General features: G+C 39.8%; 2 protein-coding genes, 1 long non-coding RNA gene and 1 other non-coding gene across 5 annotated transcripts; 2 read left to right on the top strand and 2 right to left on the bottom strand.

Moving 5' to 3' along the window:
* Positions 1-860: 860 nt before the first annotated feature.
* Positions 861-8,132, bottom strand: LOC115739486 (QWRF motif-containing protein 2-like). Its single transcript, XM_030672593.2, has 6 exons — positions 6,392-8,132; positions 4,830-4,949; positions 4,295-4,411; positions 4,116-4,205; positions 1,646-1,753; positions 861-1,377 (listed from the first exon to the last, which is right to left on the bottom strand). The coding sequence occupies exons 1-6, from the start codon at positions 7,826-7,828 to the stop codon at positions 1,297-1,299; spliced, it is 1,953 nt and encodes a 650-aa protein (XP_030528453.2). The 5' UTR covers positions 7,829-8,132; the 3' UTR covers positions 861-1,296.
* On the top strand, positions 4,662-26,059 carry LOC125313763. Its single transcript, XR_007197346.1, has 3 exons — positions 4,662-4,783; positions 13,735-13,741; positions 26,049-26,059. It is a non-coding gene; the product is annotated as an uncharacterized LOC125313763 (long non-coding RNA).
* On the bottom strand, positions 22,974-26,108 carry LOC115739576. 2 transcript variants are annotated; one of them, XM_030672735.2, is made up of 3 exons: positions 25,470-26,108; positions 23,645-23,706; positions 22,974-23,470 (listed from the first exon to the last, which is right to left on the bottom strand). In XM_030672735.2, exons 1-3 carry the CDS (start codon positions 25,567-25,569, stop codon positions 23,276-23,278), a joined length of 357 nt encoding a protein of 118 aa, XP_030528595.1. In that variant the 5' UTR covers positions 25,570-26,108; the 3' UTR covers positions 22,974-23,275. The 2 variants fall into 2 exon arrangements, with proteins under 2 accessions (XP_030528595.1, XP_030528594.1); XM_030672734.2 differs by having other exon boundaries at positions 23,645-23,715; positions 25,470-26,107.
* A 207-nt stretch (positions 26,109-26,315) lies between these two features.
* On the top strand, positions 26,316-26,388 carry TRNAA-CGC. The gene has a single exon. It is a non-coding gene; the product is annotated as a tRNA-Ala (tRNA).
* The last annotated feature ends 1,146 nt before the right edge of the window (positions 26,389-27,534 follow it).

Genomic DNA, 27,534 nt, shown 5'->3' with positions numbered 1-27,534 from the left:
ATATTAATTTCATAGTAATCTGCAAAAAAAAAAAAAAAAATTACATTTTGAGCACGTGCCAAAAACGTGGAAAACATCCCCGCTCTTTCAGAAACCTAATTCTATTTTAGAGCGGCTTCTATTTTATTCTGCCTTTTTCGTGAATTTGATTTTGATTTTCAAATGAAACACCGAAAGCTTTTGCAAATGTGCAATTAGTCACATATGCGAGCATATATTGATTTATCATATTATTTTGTTTCTAGTTTAGATGATATTTTTTAAGTTTTTGGAGGAAATTATATGTAAATTAGCTTCGAACCAAAAAAAAAAAATTCAAGTGCAAGAAGACTGTCAGCTGCTCTGTATAGTAGGACAAGAATAACATCAGGAATATCAGATGATTACCACTTTGTAAAATGGTACAACAAATTCCAAACGAGACTTGATCAAAACAACTTTATGGATTCATTTATGTTCTGTCTTCTCCAGCAAACTAAGGCCATTAAGCCTTGCAGGAGGTGTATCTTATCATCGGTCCAGAGGGCACCTTTCCTTAGTCGGCTTTACACGAGGTTGACCTCGTGAAATGTCAAATATATAGAAACGCCAGAAAGCAGACGCATCATGTAAAAACGACCCAAACCGGTAGCCAGAATTGACTGATGACCAAATGCATGCATCTGAGGGTATCGACCGGCGAAGATGTAGCATGCAAGATGTTACTCATGTCGATGGTTCTATGACATTCCAAAAGGCAATCAGAAAGGTTTTAAGGTAAATGAAAATCTATGGCCTCCGTCACGGCGAAACTACGAAGTGATTAGAACCGCTAATACAATTAGAGATTGCCTCCAAAGACTATAGGCACAACATGCTTATAGGATTGAAACTTCCCAATGGACTTACTATATATGCTTTACAAAACATGCCGAAGATCTATGAGGCAAGTTACACGAGAGAGCAGAAAAAGAAGCAACGGACTACAAGTCCGTACTTCTTCTCCATTCTTTTTCTGTTCCCATGCTGGCTCTAGAAAATGAAAGGAAACATCGCTTATATACACTTCCTTCTAACCTATAGATGATCCGTATAGAACCTAGACTAGATGTTCAAACCACTGTCCTTGCTTTGGCACGCTCATAATGCCCATCGCCACATGCCTTCTCCTTCCCAAGGATGATCCCAAAGAAAGACCAAAGTTACGCTCTTTGGTTTCAGAAGCCAAAACGGAATGTTCCATGCTGTTTTTACCCCCGAATTGCCAAATCGAAGCATAGTACTGTTATGAGATGTTAGCTTCAAAATGTATCAGCGTCACTTTTCTGCAGTAATGCTTGAGGTTGAGAGTGCACATTGTACTTGCAAAAGGTGTGTTCTGAGGCTACTTTCATTTACCTGGCAATTAACTCAATTAGTCAGTCTAGATACTGGCTAGTTTCAAAAATCAGGAAGAGGGCAAGGAGACCATAGGATTAACTCATGGTTAGTCTCTCTCTCTCTCTCTCTCTCTTTCTTCTCTTATTGTTATAATTACTCCTGCTGCGTACTATTATAAGTGCACTGGGGGGCTTGTGACATACCAATATGAGTCCAGCATCATCATCAATGTAGTTCAATTCCAAATTCCACATATAGGAAATAAAACAATTTCGACTAACATTACCTGCATGGCAGCAATCGTTGACAAGAGATCTCTACATTGATCCAACACCGCACGCTCTTGTGATGTAGCCCTCGCGAGTTCAGCCATAAGATTGTTAACATTCCCAACCTATCAACAATTTTATAATTAGACAAATGAGCACAAAAGAATAGAAAGTCATCTCATGAGTTGCTGAATGGTTGGTTTCACATGAACTTTATCTAAGCTGAAGGCCACTGCAGACGTCTGAGAAATAGCAATAGGAGAGAACCAGCCCATGACAGTGTGCGGGGCAAAATTCATTGAGCAGTTTTCATCAGCGAAGGTCCTCACAAATGTCTAGGTTATAAACAAAAATGAGAGGTCCCCTTTAAAGTGCGGGAAAGTTGAAGCTGCTTTTGGTGGAGTTGAAAGTAAGAATTGACTGTCCCTATAAGTGGATTAAGTTTTCCCAGGCACATGCAAGAGAAAAGCTCACCAAGTTTCTCAAGAGAGGTACTCAATCGGCTCAGCCAACACATAAGAGTAGATTAGCCATCCCTAACTATCAGAGATGATATATATTTTACCAAGAAGAGATCAATAAATAAGTGCTCAACTAAAGGAGCCAGAATTGATAAAATAGGTGAATTGGTATTGGTGGTCCTTCTAATTTTACCCAAAATTCAAAACCAACCTTCTATTTCTTTTTGCTCAAAATGGTCACTGTCCTATTTTAAAGTGCCATTCCTGTGACAGATTTCTTTTCTGACCCCTTAAAAACTAATACGTACTTTTCCATTTAAAAAAAAAGCTGACTTGGATTTGACCTAGATTTATGAACCACGTTTTTTCATTTCTGCGATAGCAAAAATAATAAAATAAATAGATATAAGAGCTGCATACGCCAGGCGATGCCACCATTGGTGTTGCTAGACGACCACTTCATAGTGGTCGCACAACTCAAGCTACCACCGATGCGGTGGTCTCCTCAGATTTCCGCTGGCTTTGTGCCCCCTTTTTCTGTGCGTGGCTGCTGGATTTGAGACCACTGTCACTGTGGTCGCCGTTGACAAGCGACAGGTGACACCACTATAGGTGTTGCTGGGTGACCGCGTCATAGTGGTCCCACAACTCAAGCGACCACCGTTAGGCTGGTCTCCTCAGAATTCCACCAGCTTTGTGCCCCACTTTTCTGTGCGTGGCTGCTGGACTTGAGACCACCATGGCAACACACCATGATGTTGGTCGGCCTTGACAGGCGACCACAGTTGCAATGACCGCATAGCAACCGAGATCCAGATCAAGGATCTTGATCTGCTGTGCTAGTGTCACCACTGAAACAGACGCGACAAGCACTGGCACAGTGGTCACCATGGACAGGCAACCAAGATGGTTGGCGGTCGCCGTTGGGTTGGCAGTACCAGGCTTGTCCACTGTACATGAACTTTTTTTTCACTTCTTAATTGTATGCCACATCAACAACAAACGTACCAATAAAAGCGCGACAAGTGTACTCAGATTGCCACCTCAGTTAGCTTTCCAACTGCCAGCACCCCGGTTGCCAAGTTTAATCGAGCACTAATGGTGACAATTTTTAGAAAGTAAGGGACCATTTTGAACCAGCAAAAAAATATAGCAATGCTTTAATTTGGAGCTAATGTAGAAGGACCACTGGTATCATTTCACCAATAAAAGCATGCTAATTTACCATTTCAAATAAATCACCCAATTGCACTTTACTCCACGCTACAGTGAGGAATGGAGAAAGCACTACTAATGCTGCAGTATTGAAGAAACATATTTTCTTTTCAGGTACAAAAAAAAAAGAGTCATCCTAAATTTATGCCTAGAAGTAAGCAGAATCCTCACTCTATTTATATACACTTGAACTAACCCCACCAACTAAAAGGGGGAACATGGCCAGAAGTAAGATATTACAACACAAAAACCACAATTTTGTTAAACCATAGTTGTGACAGTCATAATTTTCTAAAATGTCAACTAACTGCAGTTATGCTCTATTCTATGTTTTATGAAGAATTTGTTAATGAGTGTCCCAAATGCACTTGTTAAACAACCAATCATAGAAACTTACGGTTTCCAATGTATTATTTTTGCCTCGTGTTATGCACAATCAATGTCATGGAAAATAGAATTATTTCAAGTAAAGCATACTTTAACAAGACCGTATGTGAAATAGCAGAATGTTCAGAGGAACAAACTCCTATCACAAGAAGTTAGCAACTAAGCTAAGAAATAAGGAGAAGCATATCATGCCACTTCATATAGGAGTACTATAAGAACTAATAAGGAGGAGATCCCTCAGCACATGGACTCTCTCCCTCAGAGAGGTGAAGCACACAAACCCCAATAAATAAATCCTCATTCCGCACTAAGTACCATGTCCTCAAGATTTTCTTCTACTTCATACGAAAGCATCACCAAACAGAGACTTATATATCAAATTGGAACGCAAAATTACTTATTTTTATAAGGAACGAAAGATCACCTCTGATGAAAATAAGCAGATGGAGGACGCCATGGCCTGCATCACCTCAACTGCTGAAGAAATAGCATTCTTCACTTTCTGGATGTCAACCTGAATATCAAAGAATGTCACTAACCTGTATCAATGCCCATTTAAAGCAATGATTCTGTGAGGAGTTAGTAACAAATTTTAGCACATACCCTTGCCCCACCAATGACGGGAAGGCGAAGAGTGCTAGCCCTCAAGGCTTCAGTGGCTCCTGACAAAGAATTTGAGTAGTCCTGATCTATTGAAGCCCACTCTTCTAGATATCTAATCTGTTCTCCAGGAGCGTAAACATCAAATTAGAACTTACAGGAGACGGAGGTAAATACCAGTAAACATATCTTCTTTCCGCTCAAGCATACACAAAAGTCATTCCGTAAGTTATGCAAGGAATAGGAAACTAATATGCTTTGACTATTTCATACTAATATTCAGTTCTTTATAAGATTTATTCAGTATCCAACTAAAAGTCAAGATTCAAACGCTAAAATAAAAAGTACGAGCTAAGAGTTAATCACATAAGCAAATTCAAACACCATTTAAAGTTCACAATACTCAGTTCACCCAATACATTTTTGAAATCTGCACTAATACAACTTCTCCAAGCTAGCCCCTCCACTTTCAAGCTTGATAAATGGATCCATGTGGGCTACATTGAACCACAACAGTTATTCTACAAGTGGATCTTACTTGTCCATGGACAACAGAGGTTAACTTCAGATTTTGCCTCTGCAACTGTAACTCGATTCTTTTGGTTTTAACAGATTCTCGCAGCTTGAAGATGCTCAGCCAGGCAGTGTAGATGCTTCTCTGGTAAAACACAACATGAAAGGGACATAAGTGCTTCCTCAGACATTGAACTGTTGAGAAAACCATGCATGGTTCTAACACAACTCATAATGAAGTTTAAGAATAGAGAAGCAAGGTATAACACAATTAGGCTAAACGGACGCAGTCATTGTTAGTAGATCATGTCTCAAGTACACAAGAGGCTGGAGGAATTGCACACCTTCCAGATTCCCTATTCCAAGGTGTGTTCAGGAGAACCAACGGATGCACCACACATGAATTTCTTTAAATTACTCAGTGTCATGCCATTACATACATTAATAATGTCTTAAGACAATGGGGGGTGGACGCACATTCGTGAAAGGGACAACAATAACTCTGATACCATGCTAGAAAATCCACCCCCAAAAGCTTATGCTAACAAGTAAAGGGAGACCACATGAATATAAATAGCATATAGGACCCGTTGTTAAGCGATGTGGGACAACTTTAACAAACATCTTAAAATGGATTCCTCATTCAATCTCGTGCCCCTAATAGTGATGCTCAATAGAGGCCTTTGTTTTGTTGATGAGACGACATCCATTAAGTGACCCTCAAACATTACATTTGTAGCCAGCTTATTTGCCTATATGTGTATGTGTGCCTGTATTGTCTAAACTACATAAACATATATAGATTCCCCAAATCTATCAGCAAGATATTGGCATTACATCCGTTTAAACTTCTAAATAAGCACCATGGACTCAATCCATGGAGCAATTTCATGGACGAATCACGCATACAAGCTCAAATACTAACCAGCAACCAGTTTGCCTCACATTTTCAGAAGCTCAATGCAACCATTATGATAGATCCACCATATATCCGAGTCACAAAGGGGCATTTTTCCATGGAGAATTACGCACAAACATAAAAGAACACGGGTTTGGCTTGGTGGAGATCCAGCCTGACCAAGATATAAATCTTAGGTTTGGCTATTGTCTTCCCCTTCCATCTTGATCTTAACTTCGAACAAAAGGGGGTTGTAGGGGCCAAAGCAATCCATACAAAAGCCATCTTGCATCATCAAGCACATAACATGCCATGTCCCCTGTTTCTTCAATTCATTTTCTTCAACCTCTCTCCATACATTGCTTCCATATAATAAGTATGAAGATCCAGAAACAAAATTCTGCCCCAATCAAATTCATTTGATGCATGTCTATGGACCCTACACTTCTTATGCATGACAATCAATTAAGTTCACTTTCGACATTGCTGATAAATAATCTGAAATGACCAATCCATTACACAAAATTCAGCATAAACCAATAGCTAAAAGTTTTTAGATGTACATAGCGCCCTTTTGATTGAACCTACTAAAACCACTTACAGATGATGAAATGCGGCATTTCAATGTGTAGCAGTCCATATTAATAATCTCACCCTTTCAGGAAAAAATTTGGCTTAAGTAGTCATACCTCTGCGTGTAATGTCTGGGCAGACAGTGCTTCATCTGCTCTGGCATTCACAAAACGCCATTGCAAAAGATGGTTGTGCAGCAGTCTCAGAACAAGTGCATCAACTATACGGTTCTGCCCAATCTTCCCTCTCCTAGCCTCAGCAACAAAACTCAAGATGGAAGGTATATTGCTCGCACTAACATCAAGAGGAGTTCCTGCTGATACTGCCAAATGAGTAAGTTTACTTGGCGATGCTGGTCGAACTGCCCCATGAACGGGAGATGCCTGTCCCCGGTAACTCAAAATCCCTTTCGGAGAAGAGACTGGGCTACCGAAACCAGGCTTCTTAGGCACGACAAGTTTTGGTGTTGAGCACATTTTTAGGACAGGGCCAGTCCACAGCGGCGTGCCATCCTCTGGCTGGGGTCGCATCCGGTTAATTGTCTCTTGCCAAAACCTTGCTGGTACCACAACTCCCCTAGGCCCATGCTGCCCTTGTCCACTTCCACATTCCTGAACCTCTGAAGTGCTACCAGAAGACAAACTCTCACTATCAGAAGAACTACAGTCGGTGCGTCCGTTGGTTTGCAAACCTGAATTTCTTTCCACGTCAACCTCGTTAGCTTTTCCCAGCACGTGATCACTTGAATCAGAGTCAGGCAATCGTCCATCACGAGAAGCCCGAACATCGACCATCATTGATGTCTGCAGTGCCCCAACTACATTCCCCCTAGATCCGCCCGTCCTCCTCCTATCATCACCGAAGTCCACACTCCTGCTCATGAAATTCCCTTGCCTCGACCTTCCTGGCCACCTCTGCTTCTCTACCGGCTTCGAATTCTCCAATTGTTTTCTCCGCGGAGTCGCTGCAGCCACGGGTTTCCGCCTCTCCGGAGTCCCTTTCCCCGTGCTGCTCGGAGCCGGCGAAGGCTTCGCTTTGCTGACTGTAAGCGAGTATGACTCTCCCTGGAACGACACGGACAAGTTCCGAGCGGAGGTGAGCAGCAATTTCTGCGCCGCGGTCAACTCACCGCCCTTCGCACCGCCACCACCCCTCAAACCATCCTTGTTCAGCCGGGGCGTCGCCGGCCGCCTTTCCGCCGACTGCGAGCGCTTAGCCGCCGCGGAGCTCGGCGTCATCGCCGCCGTCCTCGAAATCAGAGGCGACGGACACCCCCTGGACGAACAAGACGACGCGGAAGAGGACGTGGACGAAGCAGACGAAGACGTGGTAGAGGAAGCTGAGGACAAGTAGCGAGAAGTGACCTCTCGGCCCATAGGTCGGCGAGCGGCGAGCGCATTGTCCGGCTCGGAAGGCAACAGAGGAGGCCTCGAATGGTTCGCACGAGCGCCGCCGCCTCCTCCTCCTCGAGCCGTCGCCCTCCTCGTCGTCGCCGCCGGCGCCAGCGCCGCCGCTTTATTAGGGTTTACCGGGGCGGATACTGCAGCTACCATCGCGTGCGATCGAAGCCGGCCTCGGTCGGAATCACACGCGAAGAGAAACCACAATTTCCTGCAATTAAACCGCCATTAAAGGAGAGCTGAACCGACTCCAGCGCGAAAGCCAAAAGCCATTAACGCGAGGAATCCTGCCAGAATGTCGGTGTTGAAGAGAGGAATTTCCTCACGAGGATCGAGGTAAAATCGCGTTCTAGAGAGAGAAAGTGGAAGATCGGAGATGACCGTTACGACTGGCCGGGAGAGGGAGGGAGAGAGAGTGTGGAGTGAAGTGGTTTTTTAAGGCGAGATTTTGAGAGCACAACTGTCGAGTTTAAGGACCGAGATCATGCCGCGGGTGCTGCTGACGCACGGGAGCAGGGGCAAAAGGGGGAATTCAGGTTGGCGCCCGAGAGCGGCGAGGTGCGTAGGTAAGGGTAGTTTCGGGAAGTTAGGAAGAAGCCCGGGGGCAGAAGGACACGTGGCGAATAGTGTGTGGCTGCACGCTCGCGGAGGGAATGGGATGTCGTCGAGTCGTGTGAATCTTCGGAGAGACGTTACGCTATCGAGTAACGACAACCCCCATGTCTTTAAAGCACGATTCCTTTTTCTTTTTCTTTTTGAAAAAAGAGATTGATTTTCATCAATTTCCTTGATTTCATATATTAAAATAAATCATACAATTTAGACTTTAAAATAATTAACTGTGATCTTACAAAAACTCGTATAATATCAGAGCCGAAGATTAATAGTGGTTCCATAAAATCTATCACTATGCTAATAATTTTTTATTCATTTGATTTAAGTTTATGTTATGTATATATCCCGCAACGGAGTGTGAACTTTAAAAAAAAAGTAAAAACAAAAATATTCACGAGAAAACAGAAAGTCTAAATTCCGTTGCAAAATGAGATCAAGGGAGGGCTTTTTGCATAGATTGGACACCGACAAAAACGACCCAGCTTTTATCTTCTTTAGCTTGTCGTTTTGGGGGCATAGTAGATCCCAATTAAGCAATTTCATGAGATTTTGATCTTTCAGCATTTAGCTTTCGTCTTATTTTCAGAAAAAAAAATTATAAATATGCTAAATTTCTAGTTGCATTGGTTGAAGCTTGTGGCATCCTAATGGTGATTGGAATTATCAACACAGACATAATGAGATATGACAAAAGTGCCAACCTACAAAAGTGCTCGATGTATAGTCAATAATAGCTTCAATTTTATTTTCGTGGGTCAACACTAAATATTTTCCTTACGATGCATAATCAAAAGCCTTTTGAAGCCATTATAGCTTAAAGGTTCCGAATTTTTCGCTACCACCTCGGCCAAAAGGTAAGTTGGATAATATAGTAAAAGATACAATGGAAGATACGATCAAAACACAATTCTTATCGCTCGTAACTCGGTGGCACGATCGGAAAAATTACTAAATTCTTCGAGGATGGAATCTCGAATCCCATTAATAAAGCTGATATTGTCAAGATGAGGCTGCTGCTATGGATCATTTAATTGCTTGATTCCACATGATTATATTCTCTTGGAAAAACTACGAATTCTTAATGACAAAACCCAAGTTAGATTTAAAATTCGAAAAAGTTTCTAGCACCATTATGGAGCAAAGGCTCACAAACTTCTAATCTTAGTAAAGAGAAAAGGAAACCCAGGTAACGTGACAAAAAAAAAATAATTATTATGCTTATGCAAATGAGTAGCTCATTGACTATAATTAACTATCTCATTGCTCAATCCTCTATAGTTCCTTTTCTTCTAACAAAGATTGACAAGCACAACATTACTAAAAATATATATATAAAAAAAAATTGAATTCCACGCCGTAGATTAATATCTCATTTTCGGGATAAAATTGTCGCACTCTAAACTTCAAGTGGGTATCGGAACTGGAGATTTTCGCGTCCGAATCTTCGCACCCCCCGAATTTCGTAGTCAAAAACTCCATTAAAATCTAAGAATTGGGGGTCACTAGCATCCCCATTAAGCAAAGGGTGACAAAGTTATTGGATCTTAGGAAAGAGATAAAGGGGAGCCCTCCTTTGCCAATGATGAACGGTACCCGCCTTTAATAAGACCTCAAGTCACACTGATTGCTTTTGTGGGTTCAAAGGAAACTTTGGTGCTTAATCATGATTTAGTTGCAAAGTTTACCTCATTCCACACGTTTTGACTTTGATTAGATATCCATTGTTGACCAGACAGCAGTTGTGGAAGAGTAATTAGGAAAACAAATAAATGTGTGTGGTTTAGCAAGTAATGATGCCTTCACCAACCCAAGTCATTCTGCAGGGTAACTACTAACCACCTTCCGTCGTAGGTTGTTTGTTTTTCTAATGGAACATGGTAAGAAAAGTGGCTCTTAGTTTAGGGCTAAGATCGATATAATGAGATTATGTTTGTTGCACGACAAATAAATGATTCGAAAAAAAAAAAAATTTCTTAAGACAATCGCTTGTATCATTTAAAATAAATAGTCAGTGGAAATATATTCATTACTAACAACAGTTTATGTCTAAACATTTTCATGGATGACGAAAATGTTTTTCAGCTATTCATTTTCATAAGCGACCCAAGTTATCATTTTTAGGAAAGTATTGTTTAAATCATTTATTTTTCGCGAAACAAACGAACGCTAAAATAACGTACTAAATGACGTGACATAAATAGACAATAAGCGAGCCGTAATCCATATTAAATAAGAGAAATTATCGTGCCCCTTTAATATACCGATCTGGCGAACTAATTTTAGCGTAATTAGTGTTATTCTAATCTTTTTTTTTTAAGGTTGGCCGGGTTGTGCAACTTTTCCCAATAGCTTAAGAAATGCTGATTGAGACTCAAAATGGGTGGACAAGGCATAACATCAATTATATGGTAAAAGGTCTACATGTCAAAATCATTGAATCAAGCTCCACACTCAGATGCAAGACATGGTGAGATCATAAATGGAATGGCAGAAAAAGCATGCTCTTTCCTTCTTGGACACTCAAGGTGAGAAGAGAAGAAAGAAAGAAAAAATCTCAGAACCAAACACCCCATGTTTTTCCTTTAAAACTAAAGGAGGAAGAAAAAAAAAACCATGCTTTAAAACTCATTTCTTGATCAGGACAAGTTGTTAACTCCTTGCCTGCAGCAGAAGTAACCAAACCCCAAAGACCACACCTGACCAAAATTTTACAACTGACTGAGTTTTGGGAGCTTTGATTTGGTTGAACTGTAAACTAATCCCTGCATCCCCACCACATAACCAAACCGGATCAATTACAATCATTTCAATTCCAAGGCAAACCCTTCTGATTAAAGCAGCAATTGAGTGATCATCATTACCTGCCAAGTTGATTGAGAAAGCTGCCCATTTTTTCCTCCAAGCCCCTGAGATTTTGATCCCCACTGTTTTATTGCCAAAGAGGAAGGGATCAGCCATCCATCCAGCCCCACTCCTGACCATAAAGAGAGACCACGGGTCACCCACACCTCAGACCATCAATCTTTATTAAAGCTAAGCCATTAAAATAAGTGGAAACTGAAGTAAAAAAATTAGAGGAAAGGGCTTCTTTTTCTATGATGCTTCGCCCCCGTGCTGTCTCATTGTGTGCTCTTCTGGTGTACCCTTTTCTTTCTCGTGGCGACTTTATGCACATTGGGGTCCATTTTCCGAAGTCGGGTGGGCACGGTTTCGGGGCAGCGTCGAAAGATTCGTCGAGTTTGATCCTGTGCTGAGCAAGCTGAGTGAGAAGAAAAGTTGGATTCTTGCTTACGGAACGGTTCGTTCTGTGATGGGAAGCGTATCATAATCTTCTCCACCAAGTTGGTGATCAGTCGCGTATCGTTTTGTTAGTTAAAGGCTGGTTAAGCGATCTCAGTGGTTCACAAAATCTAACCAACATGAGTCACGGATACCTAATGATGCTATTTTTTGCTCTGTGCCCTAAAATTATTTGGTTAGTAACTCTTTAAGCACACGCGAGCTTTGAGCATTTAGAGTTCGTCGAGGGCAGTGCCTTATATTCTTGGTTGCTGCCTGCTGGTAATGTAGCAGGAAAAATTACCAAAAAAATCATAAATATGTTGAATTTATGTCAATTCAGTCTTAAAACTTTTAATTAAGCCGGTTTAGTCTTAAGCTTTTCAACAATTTGCTAATATAGTCCATCTCACTTATTTTGACAGGAATCACCGACGTGGACTCCGGTCGTCCTACGTGGCACTATTTAGCGTGGACAATTTTTGAAATTTTCTAAAAAGATTTTTAATTTTGTTAGTTTTTATTTCCTTCTTTTCTCTTTCCCTTTTTTTTTCTTTATTGTGGCGAGGGGGAGGGTCTGCAAGCCATATAGGAAAGTAAATCAAAGAAAAGTAATTCAAAAAAGGGAAATGCTTTCCTAATAGTACTGTTAGGAATTATATAATTTCAATCGTACATCCACACACTATCACCATGTGTTTTGCTTAAATCACTCATTGATTGAGAGATTATATGGTCAGAAATAACTAGCAATCTTGTCGGACTGTCGCGCTAGCAATACTGTCAGACTGTCAGGCTAGCGACTTCCTTGTAATATGAAACAAGAAGAAGCTGGGAGATAGGTTCCGTTGATGATCGGAAATTCTATGTGAAAAGCAAACATCTTAAGAAACCCAAATCTCATTCCCATGCGACCCAGGTGATTTTGCTAAGTAGGATCTAAACAAGACTAACGAGAAAAGAAAAAGGGATTTACATAGTCAAAACTTACTATTGTCCTTATTATTGAAACATATTCCAATTGACCAAAAGCAAATGCAATGGACATTAACTTTCGTTCCAGTGGCAACACCATATAGAAAAAAAAAAAAAAAGAGTCAAGCATGATACATTAATTATACAACAGAGCTTTCTGATTAAGTACTTATTTTATTACTATGATTATGGCACTCGATGATGTTTCTCCCTCCCCAAACAAAATAGCAATGATAATAGACAACCCAACCGAAAGAAAGACATCATTAAACAAGGGCTTACGCTTACCACTTTGTGCATTAACTGCAACTTAGATTATAGATTTGTTGTACTACGCTAATAACAAAATGTATCAATGGAAAGATGTATAAATTTTTTATCATGTGAAACAAAAGAGGAAAAAAAAAAAATCCACTCAAGGTGAACAAACCTCGGGGTGTGAAGTATCTCGCTAGTCCGGGAGACCGGATCAGGTACGAGGCAAACGTCGCATATATGCTCAAACTATAAAATTGTTCATGTGTTTATGTCATGCACTCAATCTGTAAACATAAATTAGTTTCTTGATTGTTAAATTAATCCCGAGTTTAGTTAGTTCTTGTTGCAACTGAAGTGCAGGTGCCGGTCATTAAAGCGAGTGATGACGTGTTTGGATATCCTTCTACTTTTTCACCATTTTCATAATCCAAATCGTGCTACGGACGCATTTCGACTTTTTCTCAACTCCTAACACCCGAAAAATATTTTCGATAACACGAAATTTTGACATGTAAATGCATACATAATTGTTGTTGAAGCATAAACAATACGCGAAAACAAGAGAAAAGACAGACTAAGGTGTACGTCGAAGAATTGTTGATTAATGGCATGGTACTTGATCAAGCTGATGTTATTTCATGAAAAGTGACGAGTTAGGAGTATTTATGAAAGTGTCCCACATAGGTCATGCTGATTTTAATACAGTGATGTGAAAGTAAACTGCAATATCTTTCTCTTTTTAGGTAATGCTAGTGACTAAACAAAAGTGGGGTAGTCTCATGTTGACAATATCATGTGAGATTCGAATTGAGCATGCATGCCCCCACTTTTAATTATTTATAAAATGTAAGTATTAGTTATCAAATAAAATACAGAAGTTTAGAGGCATACCCCAACATTATCAATAGAACTGATAATGCGAGAAGATGGAGATAGGAAGTAGCCAATACTACATTAGCGATAAGCCTAGAAAGGTCTGATGGTTTTGTAGAGTGAAGCTCTACCTCTAATAATTTTACACACCTTAGCCAAAATAATATGGATATCATTTGACTTGTTTTGAAAACATTTGCGGTTGCACTCCATCCAAATGCAATATGTTAGTTGATAACATTGATACCTTGAGGAGCCTTGCTGCCAAACCTTTACCCCTCGTAGCGTGATCATCCATTTGAGTTCATCATTGCATCCTCCGACAGAATGCCAAATCCCATGTTGTGCCAAGATACTACATTATATACTTCCAATCCAATTGCACTGGAGGAATGAATGTGTTCAGTTTTCTAAACGGTTCATATAGAAATTGAGCCGGATATCGACTAAAGGTAACCATCGTGATACGATCTCTGCTATTGGAAGCTATCTCTATGAAGAAGCCAACCGATAAAATTATGGTTGCTGATACCATCGGTCCAAATTAGGTTATGGCCACTCCACAATTGGTCCACTTGTCTAAGTTTGTCATAAATCTCTTTATAACAGTATCTAGAGCTAGATATGGCCGAAGTGAAAGCAGATTTCAACTTAAGAAAACCTTGCCAACTCCAGGCCGTGCTGCCCGTAATGTTGAGCTGCATAATTGGAGTTCATATGCATTTAGTACATGTGAACCCAATTAATCCATAGGAAAGATGATGGATAATTGATGAGATTGCAAACATGCTGCTTAGCAATACTTTGTTCCATATATTGAGATTGAGCACCCTCGTCCTCCCTCCCTTTTGAAAAAGAAAACTATTGCCAAACGAGTTTGTGGAATATTTGTATTTCTGTATTACCTGCCCATACGGTCCCCTTCTTTTCATTATTAGAAATCATTCTTATGTACATGTTGTCTAGGGTCTGGCTGTATTGTAGGTCAACACATGCACTAAAAGATTTATTTTTGTTATGTCCTGAAGTTTGTCTTCAATTACATTTCAATAGTCAATAATATATCTATATTTGTGTATTTAAAAACTGAAATTACGATTTTACCCTTAGCCTTCATTATTAAAGTTCAATGCCTTGAGTCACTCAAGTAAATGTTTTAGGAAAATTAAATTGTCAATGTCCGCACCACCAAAAGTCATCCATTTTCTTAATGATTTCAATGAGATTCTATTTTTCAATATGCCTTAAGCTCGGTTTGTTTTACAAAAAATAAACCACTTGAAAAATATTTTTCTAAAAATACCACTTTTATCGCTTGAAACAAGTAGCCAATTAATTTTTTTTATTGTCGACAAAAAATAATGTCTAAATATTTTCGTCAACGATGAAAAAAATTTCGTCCATTTATTTTTGTAAACAATATAAGTGATTAGTTTCTGAAAAAAGTTTTCTGAATTATTCATTTTTCGCGAAACAAATGGAGTTTAATTGAAAAATTTAGACCTCCAGCTACATTGGTAATCCGACACTTGCATGAGTGAAATTTACATAGAGTCCGATATTTTTTAAATGCAAAACAATCTACTGATATAATGTTATGGCATTCTTTTTTATTGATACTTGAATGTCATGTGGAAAAGACTACCTCCAATTGATGGGAAAATTGTCCAAAAATTCCTAAATATGTTGTACTTTTATCAATTCAATCCTAAATTTATTAATCTTATCAATTGAGTTCTAAACCTTTTTATCTTTTGCCAATTGAGTTTATTTGGCTAATCTTGACCCGAAATCAACGACGTGGATACGGGCCATTTTACGTGGCATGATCGATGCTAACGTAGATAATTTTTAATATTATTTTAATGTTCATATTTTTTTTTAATTTTGTTTTTTTTTCCTTTTTGGATCAAAGATCCGGCCACTAGTTGAGGACCGCAACCCATGCCAGCCCCTAGGGGAGTGACACGAAGCCCTCGCTGGCTGTAGGTGAGGGGTCGTGGCCCCTCACTAAGGCAAGCGATGCCGGATATGGTGAAGCGGCCCTCGTTATCCACAAGGAGGGCAAGCGAGTGGCCATAACGAGCACGACGATGGTTGTCGTGGTCACTCTGAAAGAATTTTTAGAAGAGACTGGGAAAAAATGTTACTTCATAGTCTCCTTCTTCTCTCTAAGTGAAACCTTTGACTACCGGTCTGACTTTAAACTTATAATTACTTCCTTTGGAGTTCTTTTTAGTCTTATACACCCATTTGCAGCCGATGACCTTATAACCCTCGGCAATTCAACGAGCTCCCAAACACCTTATGTTTCATAAACTATATCTCATCTTTTATCGCAGCCAACCACAGCTTTGATTGAGGACAAGAAACATCATCTGTATAAGTTAGTGGATTAACCACAAAACCAATATTATAGTTATGCTCTCCTAGATAGACTATATAGACCGGCAAGATAGTTGGTTTTTTATGCCCGATAGATCTTCTAAGTTGAGCTACTTCAACCTCATCCTGAATCTGTGAGGCTTGAGGAACTTCACTAGAATTTGTCTAAACATCATGATCTTGAACTCCAATAAGCTCAATCCGTGATGTGGCAGGCTCCATGATTACCTGTATGGGTAGAGAAAAAACGACACGCTTATCCCACCGTACCGTTAACCTCAATAGTTTGTAGCGAGATATCCTTTTCCGCCACATTAAATTTCAGAGACTTTGCTATCTGTGATTCCACAATTCTTGTACATCTATTGGGATTATACCAATACATCTTTAATGATCCGGGTGAAAATACAAGGTAATACTGAGTAGTTCCGGAGTCCAACTTACTTAATGTTGGGTAATATAACTTCATTTCTGTAGGACAATCCCAAATCTTTAGATGGTTTATCTAGATTTACGTTCAGTCCATAACTCGAAAGAGTCAATGGAACAGCTTTAGTGGGAATACAGTTTAGAAGATAAAGAGCAGCTTTGAAAGCTTCACCTATCAGAGAATCATGTAGGTTCGTTCTACTAATCATACTCCTCATCATATGCTTAATAGGGCGGTTACGCTTTTCGGTCACACTATTTTGTTCAGGACTCCTAAGTATAGTAAATTAAGTCTTTATCCCGGAATCCTTCAAGTATTTGGCAAATGGCCCTTTAAACTGTCCAGCTTCACCATGTCTACCATAATACTCACAACCTCGGTTTGATTTGACAAACTCTATGACTTTTCCCAACTGTTTCTCGACTTCAATCTGAAAAAATTTGAACTTGTCAAAAGTCTCGGACTTTTCCTTAATCAAGTACATATAAATATATCGGGAATAGTCATTAATAAATGTGTTGAAATAAAAAATTTCTACACAAGGTTTTCATATAGGGTCCACTAACATTAGTGTGAATGACCTCCAACAGGTCAAAACTTTGGACTGTAATTTTCTTTATTTTAGTCATCTTACCTCGAACAGTCTACGTAAGTCTCTATGTCACTTTTAAGAGCAGATAGGATGTTAGCCTTTATTAACCTCCTACTTTCTTCCTAGATATGTGGCCAAGTCGTTTATGCCACGACGCATAAGATTGTTCTTCAAGCAAAGATCTTTTGGAATCAACATTTTTAGTCGTCGAAGTGACATGTACCATAGGGAGTTAAACACGATCCGTATAATCGATTGGACATATTACAGCACCCAGCCTTATTTGACTTAAAAACACGGAAATACCGTTTTTCTTTATTTCAAAAGAGTAACCATAGATGCTCAAACTTGATGCGAAATAAAGTTCCGTCTAAAAGAAGGTACCATAAATGCGATTCTTAACATCAAATCAAAACCAGAATCTGGAATTAAAATGACATCTCTCACGAACTCAACGTCAACTTTATTGTTTTTTTCCTACGGTGAGCTTTGATTCATCTTGATTTGGCTTTTTACGATTTATGAATTTCTATATGGTAAGCACAACAAAATTGTTTGCACCAATATCTAGCCTCCACGAATTGGATGGGACTCCCGATATGTTGAATTCACAAACCAAAGCCAAAGAATCATTGCCCGCATGCTCACACTTAGACAACCAAGTTTTGTATTTGCTGCAATCTTTCTTTTTGTGACATTTCTTCTTCCAAAAGAAACTATGGTCACCATCCTTATTAAAGGATGTTATAACTACCAGGTTTCATGAATTCCTTTATGAGTATGATTTTTAGACCTCTTAATCTAGGTGTCCGCCATTCTTATGACATAATCTTTAATCCCACCAGAACCATCCAACCTCATATTGAACAGTCATTGCGGATGTATGACAATCTCGGTATTAGACGAGACATAGTTTCTAACTTCTAATGCTTCTATCATCTGTATAGTAGTGCGGTTAGTTGGCAAACCACTTTCCAAGTGGTACCGAATGGATCGCTTTAGAGATAATAAGCAAATCCGATTGCTCTTAACCCAGGCAACAAAATGTGCCTTCTCGGGTTTCAATCTGTCGACAATAAAATCTGTCGGCTTATCCTTATTAAGAGCATATGAACTTTTGCCGGTTTTGGCCAAACACAAAATCCTCTACCTATTTCTCAAAGTTTGAACTATATGAACCTCAATCTTAATGGAGTTACCGTTTACAGAGAATGTGACTAATTTAATAAGCAATGTATACAATTAGCATCATGTGAGTACTGTGTAACTTGGACCATATAAGTATACATCTTGAGGGTTAGATGCATTATCATGTAATCACCTTTGAGCAAAATACATAACATGCACTTTATACATGACATCCACTATGAGAGTATATTCCAACCTTCGTGAATCACCATCTTTGGGTGTACGAAGCATTAGGATTAGTCACTCCTCAAACCATCTGCTATACAAGTGACCCTTCAAGAACCAATATTGTGTAACTTGAAACCGCATAAGTACACATCCGGAAAGTTACATACATCATCACATAATCACATTTGGGCAAAATATATGACATACATTTGTAAACTCTTCTCATGACAACGGCTATGAAAATACATTCCAATCTTTGTGAATTACTACCTTTGGGTGTATGAATAACTAGAATCGATCAATCGTTAACCATATGTTGTACATGTATCCCTTTTGGAGTATGACCACGCATTAGAACAGGAAACATCTCACCATAATATGAGATCGATATTTCTCAAACTCAATCAAGTGTGCCACTTTGGTGGTTACAATTTAATTGAATCTTTGAAACATTATCATACTAGGAATATAAACTTTATGTCTCACATTTACAATATACATGTGATTTTAGACTTAATTATGGAGGCACTTTATCCTAAAATCATAGGTGACGCCAATAACATTGCTCCATTCATGATCTATGTTAAACCTTATACACGCTAACACTTAATAATATTGCACACATCCTATATGTGGTGGTTATATACATGTGAGTTAGCCTTAGTATTTCCAAAATTATATGGAAATACATGAAAAAAAAGGCCAACAATACCCCCGTAAATGCACATATGTAGGGTTTTTATGCATTTTTCAATCCTTAAAAGCTCCAAATATTTAAAATAAAAATACCACAATTTAGCGAATCTTCGTACAAGTGCAACGGTACCAAGAATGCCCTAAACGGAGATCGGACACGCACGTACACGCCAAAACAAATTACGTGCAGCAACTTAGCCAACCTATAGCCGGTTAGACCGGCCACCGGATCCAACCGTAGACTGGTCCAATCGGTCAACTGTCAACAGTCGGGTCAAAACCCTGTTCAAGTTAAACCGGGTTGGGTTGGGTCGGTTAACGGCCCAGGTTGACCCGCACCCTCCATAGATGACGTCATCTACCATATAGCGCGCTCGACCAAGGCGGCGATTGCCACGTAGCAGGCTGTAGCGAAGTGGTACCGCCTCAATGGAGGTGCCTCGTGGAGCTCTCGAACGCACGTGGGCGTGCGTAAGCTGCTCCTGTTGCCCCCGTGCGGGCGCGTGTGCTCGTGGTGCAACGCGCCGTCGCCCTTGCGGAGCGTACATACGCATGGGGCCGCATGTGGCCTCTTCCGAAGGCGCACCACCCACCGAAATGCTCGTTTCGTCGAGCCAATCCCACATATATGCTCAAAAACAATTTTCATCCGTTAAATTTTTCAAAAACGGGCAAAAATCAAAAGTTCCAAATCTAAACTATGGAAAGCTCTGATACCGCATGTAAGCCGCTGTAAACCTTACATTAACAATCCCAGGATCTACGTAGCTAGAACCTTGAAACATAATAATGATTTAAAGGAATTTGTGCACCTGATTTGGGATTCGTCGTTTGTTGATGCGGTTGAAATCCATCGTTACTTTAGGCGGAATCACAATGTTCTGATGCTCAAAATCTTCTTCTCTATGACTTTTTTTATCACCGACTTAATGAGATAACCCCTCAACGATGTCAATCTGTAGGTGTTCTTTATGAGAGGTTGTTATGAGTTCATTAATGCTAAATGAGGGACTAGAGCGCTATTTATAGAGTTTTCAGCTAGGCCCCTCTCATCACAGGCTTAGCTCAACTCGAACCACACAATGCCAGGTTCACATTAAACCGGTTAAGAATCCTTATATATTTCCTTATTAGATCAATCCCGTAAACGATAAATTAATCCTGTAAAACGGCAATTACAATCTCAATTAATATGAGCTCACATTAAGAAAACCTTACAAGATGGTCTCCTTGTGGCCTTCTCCCAGCGAGAGTCCGAATGCCAACATAAAAGAGCTTTTTTTTTTTTCTTCTTTTTTCTACCCTTTTGTGCTGCTTCCCTCCTTGCTAAGAGTAGAATAATCTAAGTTTTTCCTAGGGATTTGTGCGATTGCGCCACTTGACGCAATCGTCAGGTGTCATCATTTAGATGGCCGATCGATCCTTGAGGTTGAAATTTCTTCAATCGAATTCGAGATCTCCAAGTTTCATTGTCCCTAAATCAAACATCTAACAGAAAAAAAATTAAAAACTGATGATGCTCTAATTAATCGACCAAAAGTCAAATTCTTCGGATGGACAAAAAAAGCTAACCTTTGGTCATTTTTTTTTTATGAAAATTCAATATCTAAAGTCCTAATTGTACACACCAATATATATATATATATATATATATATATATATATATGAACTTAATGTACTAAGGATATTAAGATAAATTTTAGGTCAAGAAACGAAATTCTTTGCTATCAAAAATCTCAAATATCGTAAAATTCAGGTGTTAACAGCACATAAAATAGAGCTCCAAATGTTGGTACCATCTATCCGATCAAACACGAAAAGGATGTTCTTCGTTTCTAATCTCGCTCAAATTCTATACAAAACAGAGGACACGTTTCTTTTTTCATGTCTATGAAGTACATGGTCGCGAAATAGATTGGGGGCACTAAATGCCAAAATCATAGCGCAGAAATGACAGTCCTTTCTTGATGAATTGGAAGAATTCCAACTAGATATACATGGCAGAGCAGAGCAACGTATGTCGAAGTCATTGGACTCGGCATGGAGTGCATCCGATTGTAGGGGCAATTTCCCTCCACCACCCACCACCGAAGCATATGATGAAGGACAGAATAGTCCAATTTAGTGAAAGCAGGTTCTAATTTGTTTCTAAATTTTAATTCACCTTAACGAAGGAAATGACATGTCATTTCCTTTTCTACAGAATGAATTCAGATAAAATGTAAATCCATCAAACAAGCCTGACAGGGCAAATATGTCAAATCGCTCCTCCCCCATCAAGGGGAAATTTTTTTTTTTCTTTTTTTTTCTCTTGTTCTTCCTTCGACCGGCTGCCAAGCTTGGCGATCGGCCAGAAGGGAGGGCCGGCGCTGGGCGAGGTGGTGCCTTGCCCAAATCTAGCGAGGCCGACCTCATCCGACCACGGCAAGGTCACACCTCACCGGATCTAGATGAGGCTCGCCCTCGTTGATGGTCGGTGATCGGCGAGGGCAAGCTTCACCGACTCTCGCTTCGGGCCGGTCGCCAAGCTTAGCGGCCAATTGGAAGAAGAATAAGAAAATAAAAAGGAAAAATGAAATAAAAAATTTGAAAAAAATTAAATATAATTAAAAACCGGCCACGTCGGTGCCGGTCACGTCATGTCGATAATTTTTGGTCCATTTTGGCTGGAAGGACTAAATTGGCATAAATATAAATAGTTTAAAACTAAATTGGCAAAAATGTAAAAGATTTAGGACTGAATAGATTTAAAAAAAAAGGATTAAATTGACATAATTACAATAAGTTTAAAACTTTTTTTGGTAATTTCCCTCCACCAAATATAAATGACGGGCGAAGTTGCTAGAGATCCACTATGAAAGGGTGCATATCGTTTCTAAATTGAATCCACTTTAAGTTGGAAAATAACATGTCCCATTTCCTTTCGTGCATGTGATGAACGAGGCAGATCACCCAACGCGCAACAATTCTTACTCACACAGTTTATCTCCAATGAAATCTGCTTTCCAGTCCTACCCATGAAAAGCTTTTGGAAGCCTTGTGTGCCTACGTGCTTGGGACACTGATCATCTTTTCATGCGCTTATGTCGATTAGTTCCTTTGGTTAACACAAACTTGAAAGTGGAAGCCAAGTATCAATTCACGTGTTGAGAATTAAACCTCTTCGATCTGACCGAACATGCTGCTTTCTTGAAATCATTGTTATTATTTTTCAATCAAAAGTTTAAACCGTCAAGAGACGGGGTCGCGATGTATGTCAAGAACAGGTCGTGCTGGAGGCTCGCCGAGTGTCGTTAATTTTTTTTTCTTTTTCCTTTTCATGAGGACACAGACATAACCATGCTTAATCGGAAAGGGGGAGAGGAAAATGCAATTAGACCTGAGAGATCGACGGAGTTCAACTTGCCAAACAGTTGCGAAAATGCATGATTTGGACTGGTATTGGCATTGGCAATGAGATTGGCTTGAGTTCGAAGAGATCTCATGTTTGAAGCTTCTTGGTTTTTCTCAAACGAGTACCAGGACCAAGAATCAAATTCGAGAAAAAGGCCGTGACTAGACAAACAACAAGGCTTATATGGTTATCCCAGCTGATCTCTGTTACTCCTTTTCAAAAGTTAAGAGAGCATACGGGTCGATCGGTCACATATTGGCTTTACATTGCCTTGACTCGTCGCCGGACACAGGCGAGTCATGAGCTCTAGACACAAAATTCTTGACTCAATGCTGGACTTTGGCGAGTCATGAGCTCTAGACATGAAATTCTTGACTCAATGCGGTATTTTCTGGTATGACTGGGGCGAATAGGATTCAAAAGTTAGACAATGCTATTCGTTTGCTTTTCCCATCTATTAATTTGACAGTTCCACCTTTCGAAATTTGTTAGACAATGCAAATATAAACCGCAGAGTGACAAGAGTCAAGCCATGACAACGAGACATAAATCATCCAAACGGACAGGCGTCTCATTTCTCGTGTAAGTTACAGGAACTTAGTAACGATAAGTATGGTAATAGCACATGTATACTAGCGAAAACATGAACAAGTAGCTAGGCAGCGTCCCTAAAAAACAACCAAGTTGCGAGGCAGTGCACATCTAGATAAAAATGCATGAACAAGAACAAAGGGTGGGGCTAACGGACTAGCCACCATGCTGAGGCGGACCTGGAGGTGAAGGCTTTGGTATGTATGGCATAAAAGGAGCTCCATGCACGATTGGTCCCGGCTTTATGGAGGCCTTTGAGCTTGGAGCAGGGTCGACAGGTCGGTAATCCTCCAGACTCACACTTCCTTCCTCACTAAATTTCAACTCAGAGTTGAGACTATTTCCATTGCCCTGCAATTTCAAGGGAAGACTTAATCCATGAATGATGAGAAGCCTGAGATACAGGGTTTCAGAAAGAGATTAACTCGAAAATTTGTGACGCCTTTGGAGAAACTTCTGTGGCCAAATTCAACTGATTATGACTCTTAAACAACTTGTGTTCGTGTTAGATGTGGAGGCACAAACCTTGAACTTCCTGCCTGCGACTGTATTGACCATCGTATCAACGTGGTGGGTGGATGCAACATCTGAAGTTACTGAGCAAAGAAGAGGTAATCAGCATGGGAAGATTTTGCTCGTGTTAAATATAATTACGGATGATTATACGTCAAGAATCCATACACTTTAGCAACATAAATGGCTCTAAAAGCAGGTCCCATGCTAAGGGTTATAAATTAAATAGCTTAAGCAATTTTGATGTTCAATAGGTATCCTAGTGTCTAACACATTTAAGACGTGAAACAATTATTATGTCGGCACGACTGGCCAAGACTTAAACAATAGCGAGCGGAAAATGTGGCCAAACTGAGAAGAATAATGAGTCGCTACAGGATCCAATATCAAAATTGTGACATGATAGAGAATGCAAACTTAGCATTGGCTGCTCTTGCATCCTAAGGAAAAGATTGACTAAGATGAAAGAATTCAAACCTGAGGTACGTCACTTCAAATATCAGACCTTACGACATTAGCAGCAAAATCTTCCAGAAAGTTTATACTCTTTAATCTTATTTTTGAGCTAGTTCATAACTAGAATAGGGACGGAATTCTGTTCTCCAATCTGGCATTTGGTGCTCTTTGGTACAGCAAGCCCCTTCAATTTAACAATGAACCCTTGAAAGCTTCAACAGAAGATGATTTCTTCGGCTTTTGGCCTTCTCAGAGTAAGTCTCACTCCGATTCTAAAATGGCTATGTGAAGAAATATTTACGAATTCTTCCACAGGATGATTCAGAATTTTCAATCGAAAATGGACACGTGAACGTAAGTCCAACATAACAACTGGTAGAAGAGACAAGTATGAGCTATCGGTGCAATGCTATGCATAACCGGGCAATGCGACGTTCTCTAGCTACATCAAGCTACCACTTCAACATGACTTGATTCGAACCACTGCACTGAACTGGGCGTAAGTTGCAAGAAGAAACTGCTTGAAGTTCATGTACTCGGCTCATATTTTTCATGTATCATTTCTCCAAGCAATGTTACTATCTAAGATAATCCATGCCAAACCCAGAACAGCACGTTACTCCAGAGTTTGCCATGGAGCATTTTCACTAGTAGATATAATGAGACAGTATATCAAGGTCTCAACTTTTTTTAGCCCCAACAATTTGGCTTCCCCACAATGGAATGGAATCACATCAACTGATTGCACACCAACCAGGGATGTTCAACAACCAAATCAAACCGAACCAAAATGATACACGGGGTAAACAAACCATTTTTGTTTAGTTTAGCTCTCAATTTTCCTGAACTGATTAACCAGTGATATTAAATCTTTTGATATGGTATAAATCAAACAGTTGTTTACTTTTTATTTATTAGATTGTCTCTTTGTGTTTCTAGAAGTCTCTGCGATAAAAATGACTCGCCATAGCGTAGTCCACCGGGGATAAGCAGAACCAATCCAAGACAGACAGAAACTTTGTGAATCTGGTTGAATTTCTACCTTTTCTACAAGTGATTTAACTCAGATTTTCTTTTCCTCTTTTTGGCAAGATTTAACTTAGACCGACACCATGTAACAGTAGTCTGACCCTGAACTTCTACACTGCAACCAAACCAGGAACTTCTCTAACGCCAACAGGCGACAACAAATGGATCCAACCAACACACATCCATCATGCCCCAAAAGAACAAATTATTGAGATTGAGGCAGAGCATATACAACAAGAACAACAGAAAAGGGAAGACAAGAAGATCAAGCAAACCAAATTTCCAACACAGTTCATATCACAAGAACATTACTACGTAAAACAAACTTCCATACATATAAGAGAGCACTTGCCAGTAGCTGAGGAGCCAGTCTTGGCGTCCGAGAAGCCGAAGAGCAACACAGAAGTTGCTCCAACCATGCAGAGCACAACAAGCGGTGCCAAGATTTTCATGATTCCAGTGCATGCAAACACAGCAAAATCACTCAATGTCAAGAAACCCCAGATGAGATTTTTTTTTTTTTCCTCAGGACAATGCAGCTTCTCTCTTCAAAACGACACCCTCCTTTTTAAACCAATCGAAAAGCGAACTCAAGAATGAGGATCCCAGCTCACCGAACTGGAATTCTTTTTTCTTTTTTTCTGTTGTGGGAATTCCGTGCTGGAGCAGAAGTGGACCAGGAATAGCAAGAAATGCAGCTGCGCGTCCCCCTGCGTCACCCCCAGATTTAGAGGAGACGCACCAAAAAGTCTACCAGAAAATCTGGACAGATAAGGCAACGCCGGCACGTAAAATGAATGCCCATATCTCCAACCTCACATAAACTAAAGCACAGTTCTGTTGTACTCGTCTCTCTCCCCCGAAAGACTGAAACTTTTTTGAAAACGCGTGGCGAGTTTAAACTAAAAGAAGAAGAAGAAGAAGAGAAGAGTGCTTCAATGTCTTCCAGAGAGAGAGAGAGAGAGAGAGCATTGAATTTGTTTGCAGGAAAGGGGCAGGAGTGACATTAATGGTGGTGGGAATGCGGGATGGTGGGCACGTCTCTCTGGAGTTGCAGGACATAACCGGGGGAAATGAAAACCCGCGAACGCTTTCACTGCCTTTTGGGTGGACCAAGAATGTTTCTCTTTTCTCTTTAGGATTAATCGCGATGTAATAGAGGTTAATTAGCTTAAATGAATTGTACCAGACAAGACAAGGGGGTGTAGCTCATATGGTAGAGCGCTCGCTTCGCATGCGAGAGGCACGGGGTTCGATTCCCCGCACCTCCACCCCTGACATTCTTTTCTTTTTTTTCTCTCTCTCTCTCTTTTTTCTTTTTTTCCTAACGAGTATAGGATAGTTAAGAAATCATACAATACATTAAAAATGATAGAAGGACACTAAAAGTATTAAAAGTTGTGTACGACATCGACTTTAGTACAAAAAATTTCGACAGATTACTTAAGTATCAAATTTTTTGAAGACCGATCTTTTCATAGCCAACTCCAATTTGCTTGACCAGAAATCCAACATGGCTTTTTTTTTTTTACTAATATCTGAAACATATGTGACTTGCCAAAGGTCCACTCAGCAATTAAAAAAAAAAGCCAAAAGTTCAAGAAAAATATCAAAAAAATACAAACTTAATTTGATTTAACAAATTAAAAAACTAAAATTCAAAAAAGGAAGATATGATTACAAATTTTCTTTATATTAAATTACAAATAAGCTAAATTATATAAAAAAAATGATTGAGAACCAAGTGGCAAGTATCGCTACCCCACCATTGCGAGCGAGGGTGGGGGATGGCCGGCGGGGGTTCTTGAGCCCCGGTCGGTTGTCGACGACCCCGCCGGCCACAAGTCGAGGCCCTACGACCCTCACCAACAATGGTGGGGCGGAGGCGGTGAGGGCTGTGCATACCCTTGCCGCCTAGTTCCCACCCTTTTTTAGCCATTTATTAAATATAAATTCAGATAAATTTTGTATTAAGTTTGTATTATAAAAAATTTAATTTTTAGCTTATTTTATTTTTATTTTTATTTTTTCATTTTTTAGCTTAATTTTAAGCTTACAAGTTCACGTGGATTGAATTGTTTTGGAAAAATATGTTGCGTCATATTGAAAATTTAATTATAAATGTCACGTAATCAATTTGACAGAAATTTCTTGGATTAGGCATTTAGATGATCCGGCGAAAACTTTTGACACTAAAGTGAGAGCCATACAAAACTTTTGATACTCCTGATGTCCTTTTGCCCATTAAAAAATGACATGTTAGTACACTAATAAAACCAAAAATTTAATATTCCACAACTACACTTTGTCGGCCGGCGCGCGAACCTACCCCACACACCTTTCTTGATGGCAATTGTCTTCTTTATGCTGTCACAAAAGCCTCGTCTTGTTGTTTGGATTATACCCAAGAGACTGTT

This window comes from Rhodamnia argentea, chromosome 2, assembly GCF_020921035.1.
Source record: "Rhodamnia argentea isolate NSW1041297 chromosome 2, ASM2092103v1, whole genome shotgun sequence".
NCBI lineage: Eukaryota > Viridiplantae > Streptophyta > Magnoliopsida > Myrtales > Myrtaceae > Rhodamnia > Rhodamnia argentea.
This window is presented reverse-complemented; position numbering and strand designations above follow the sequence as displayed.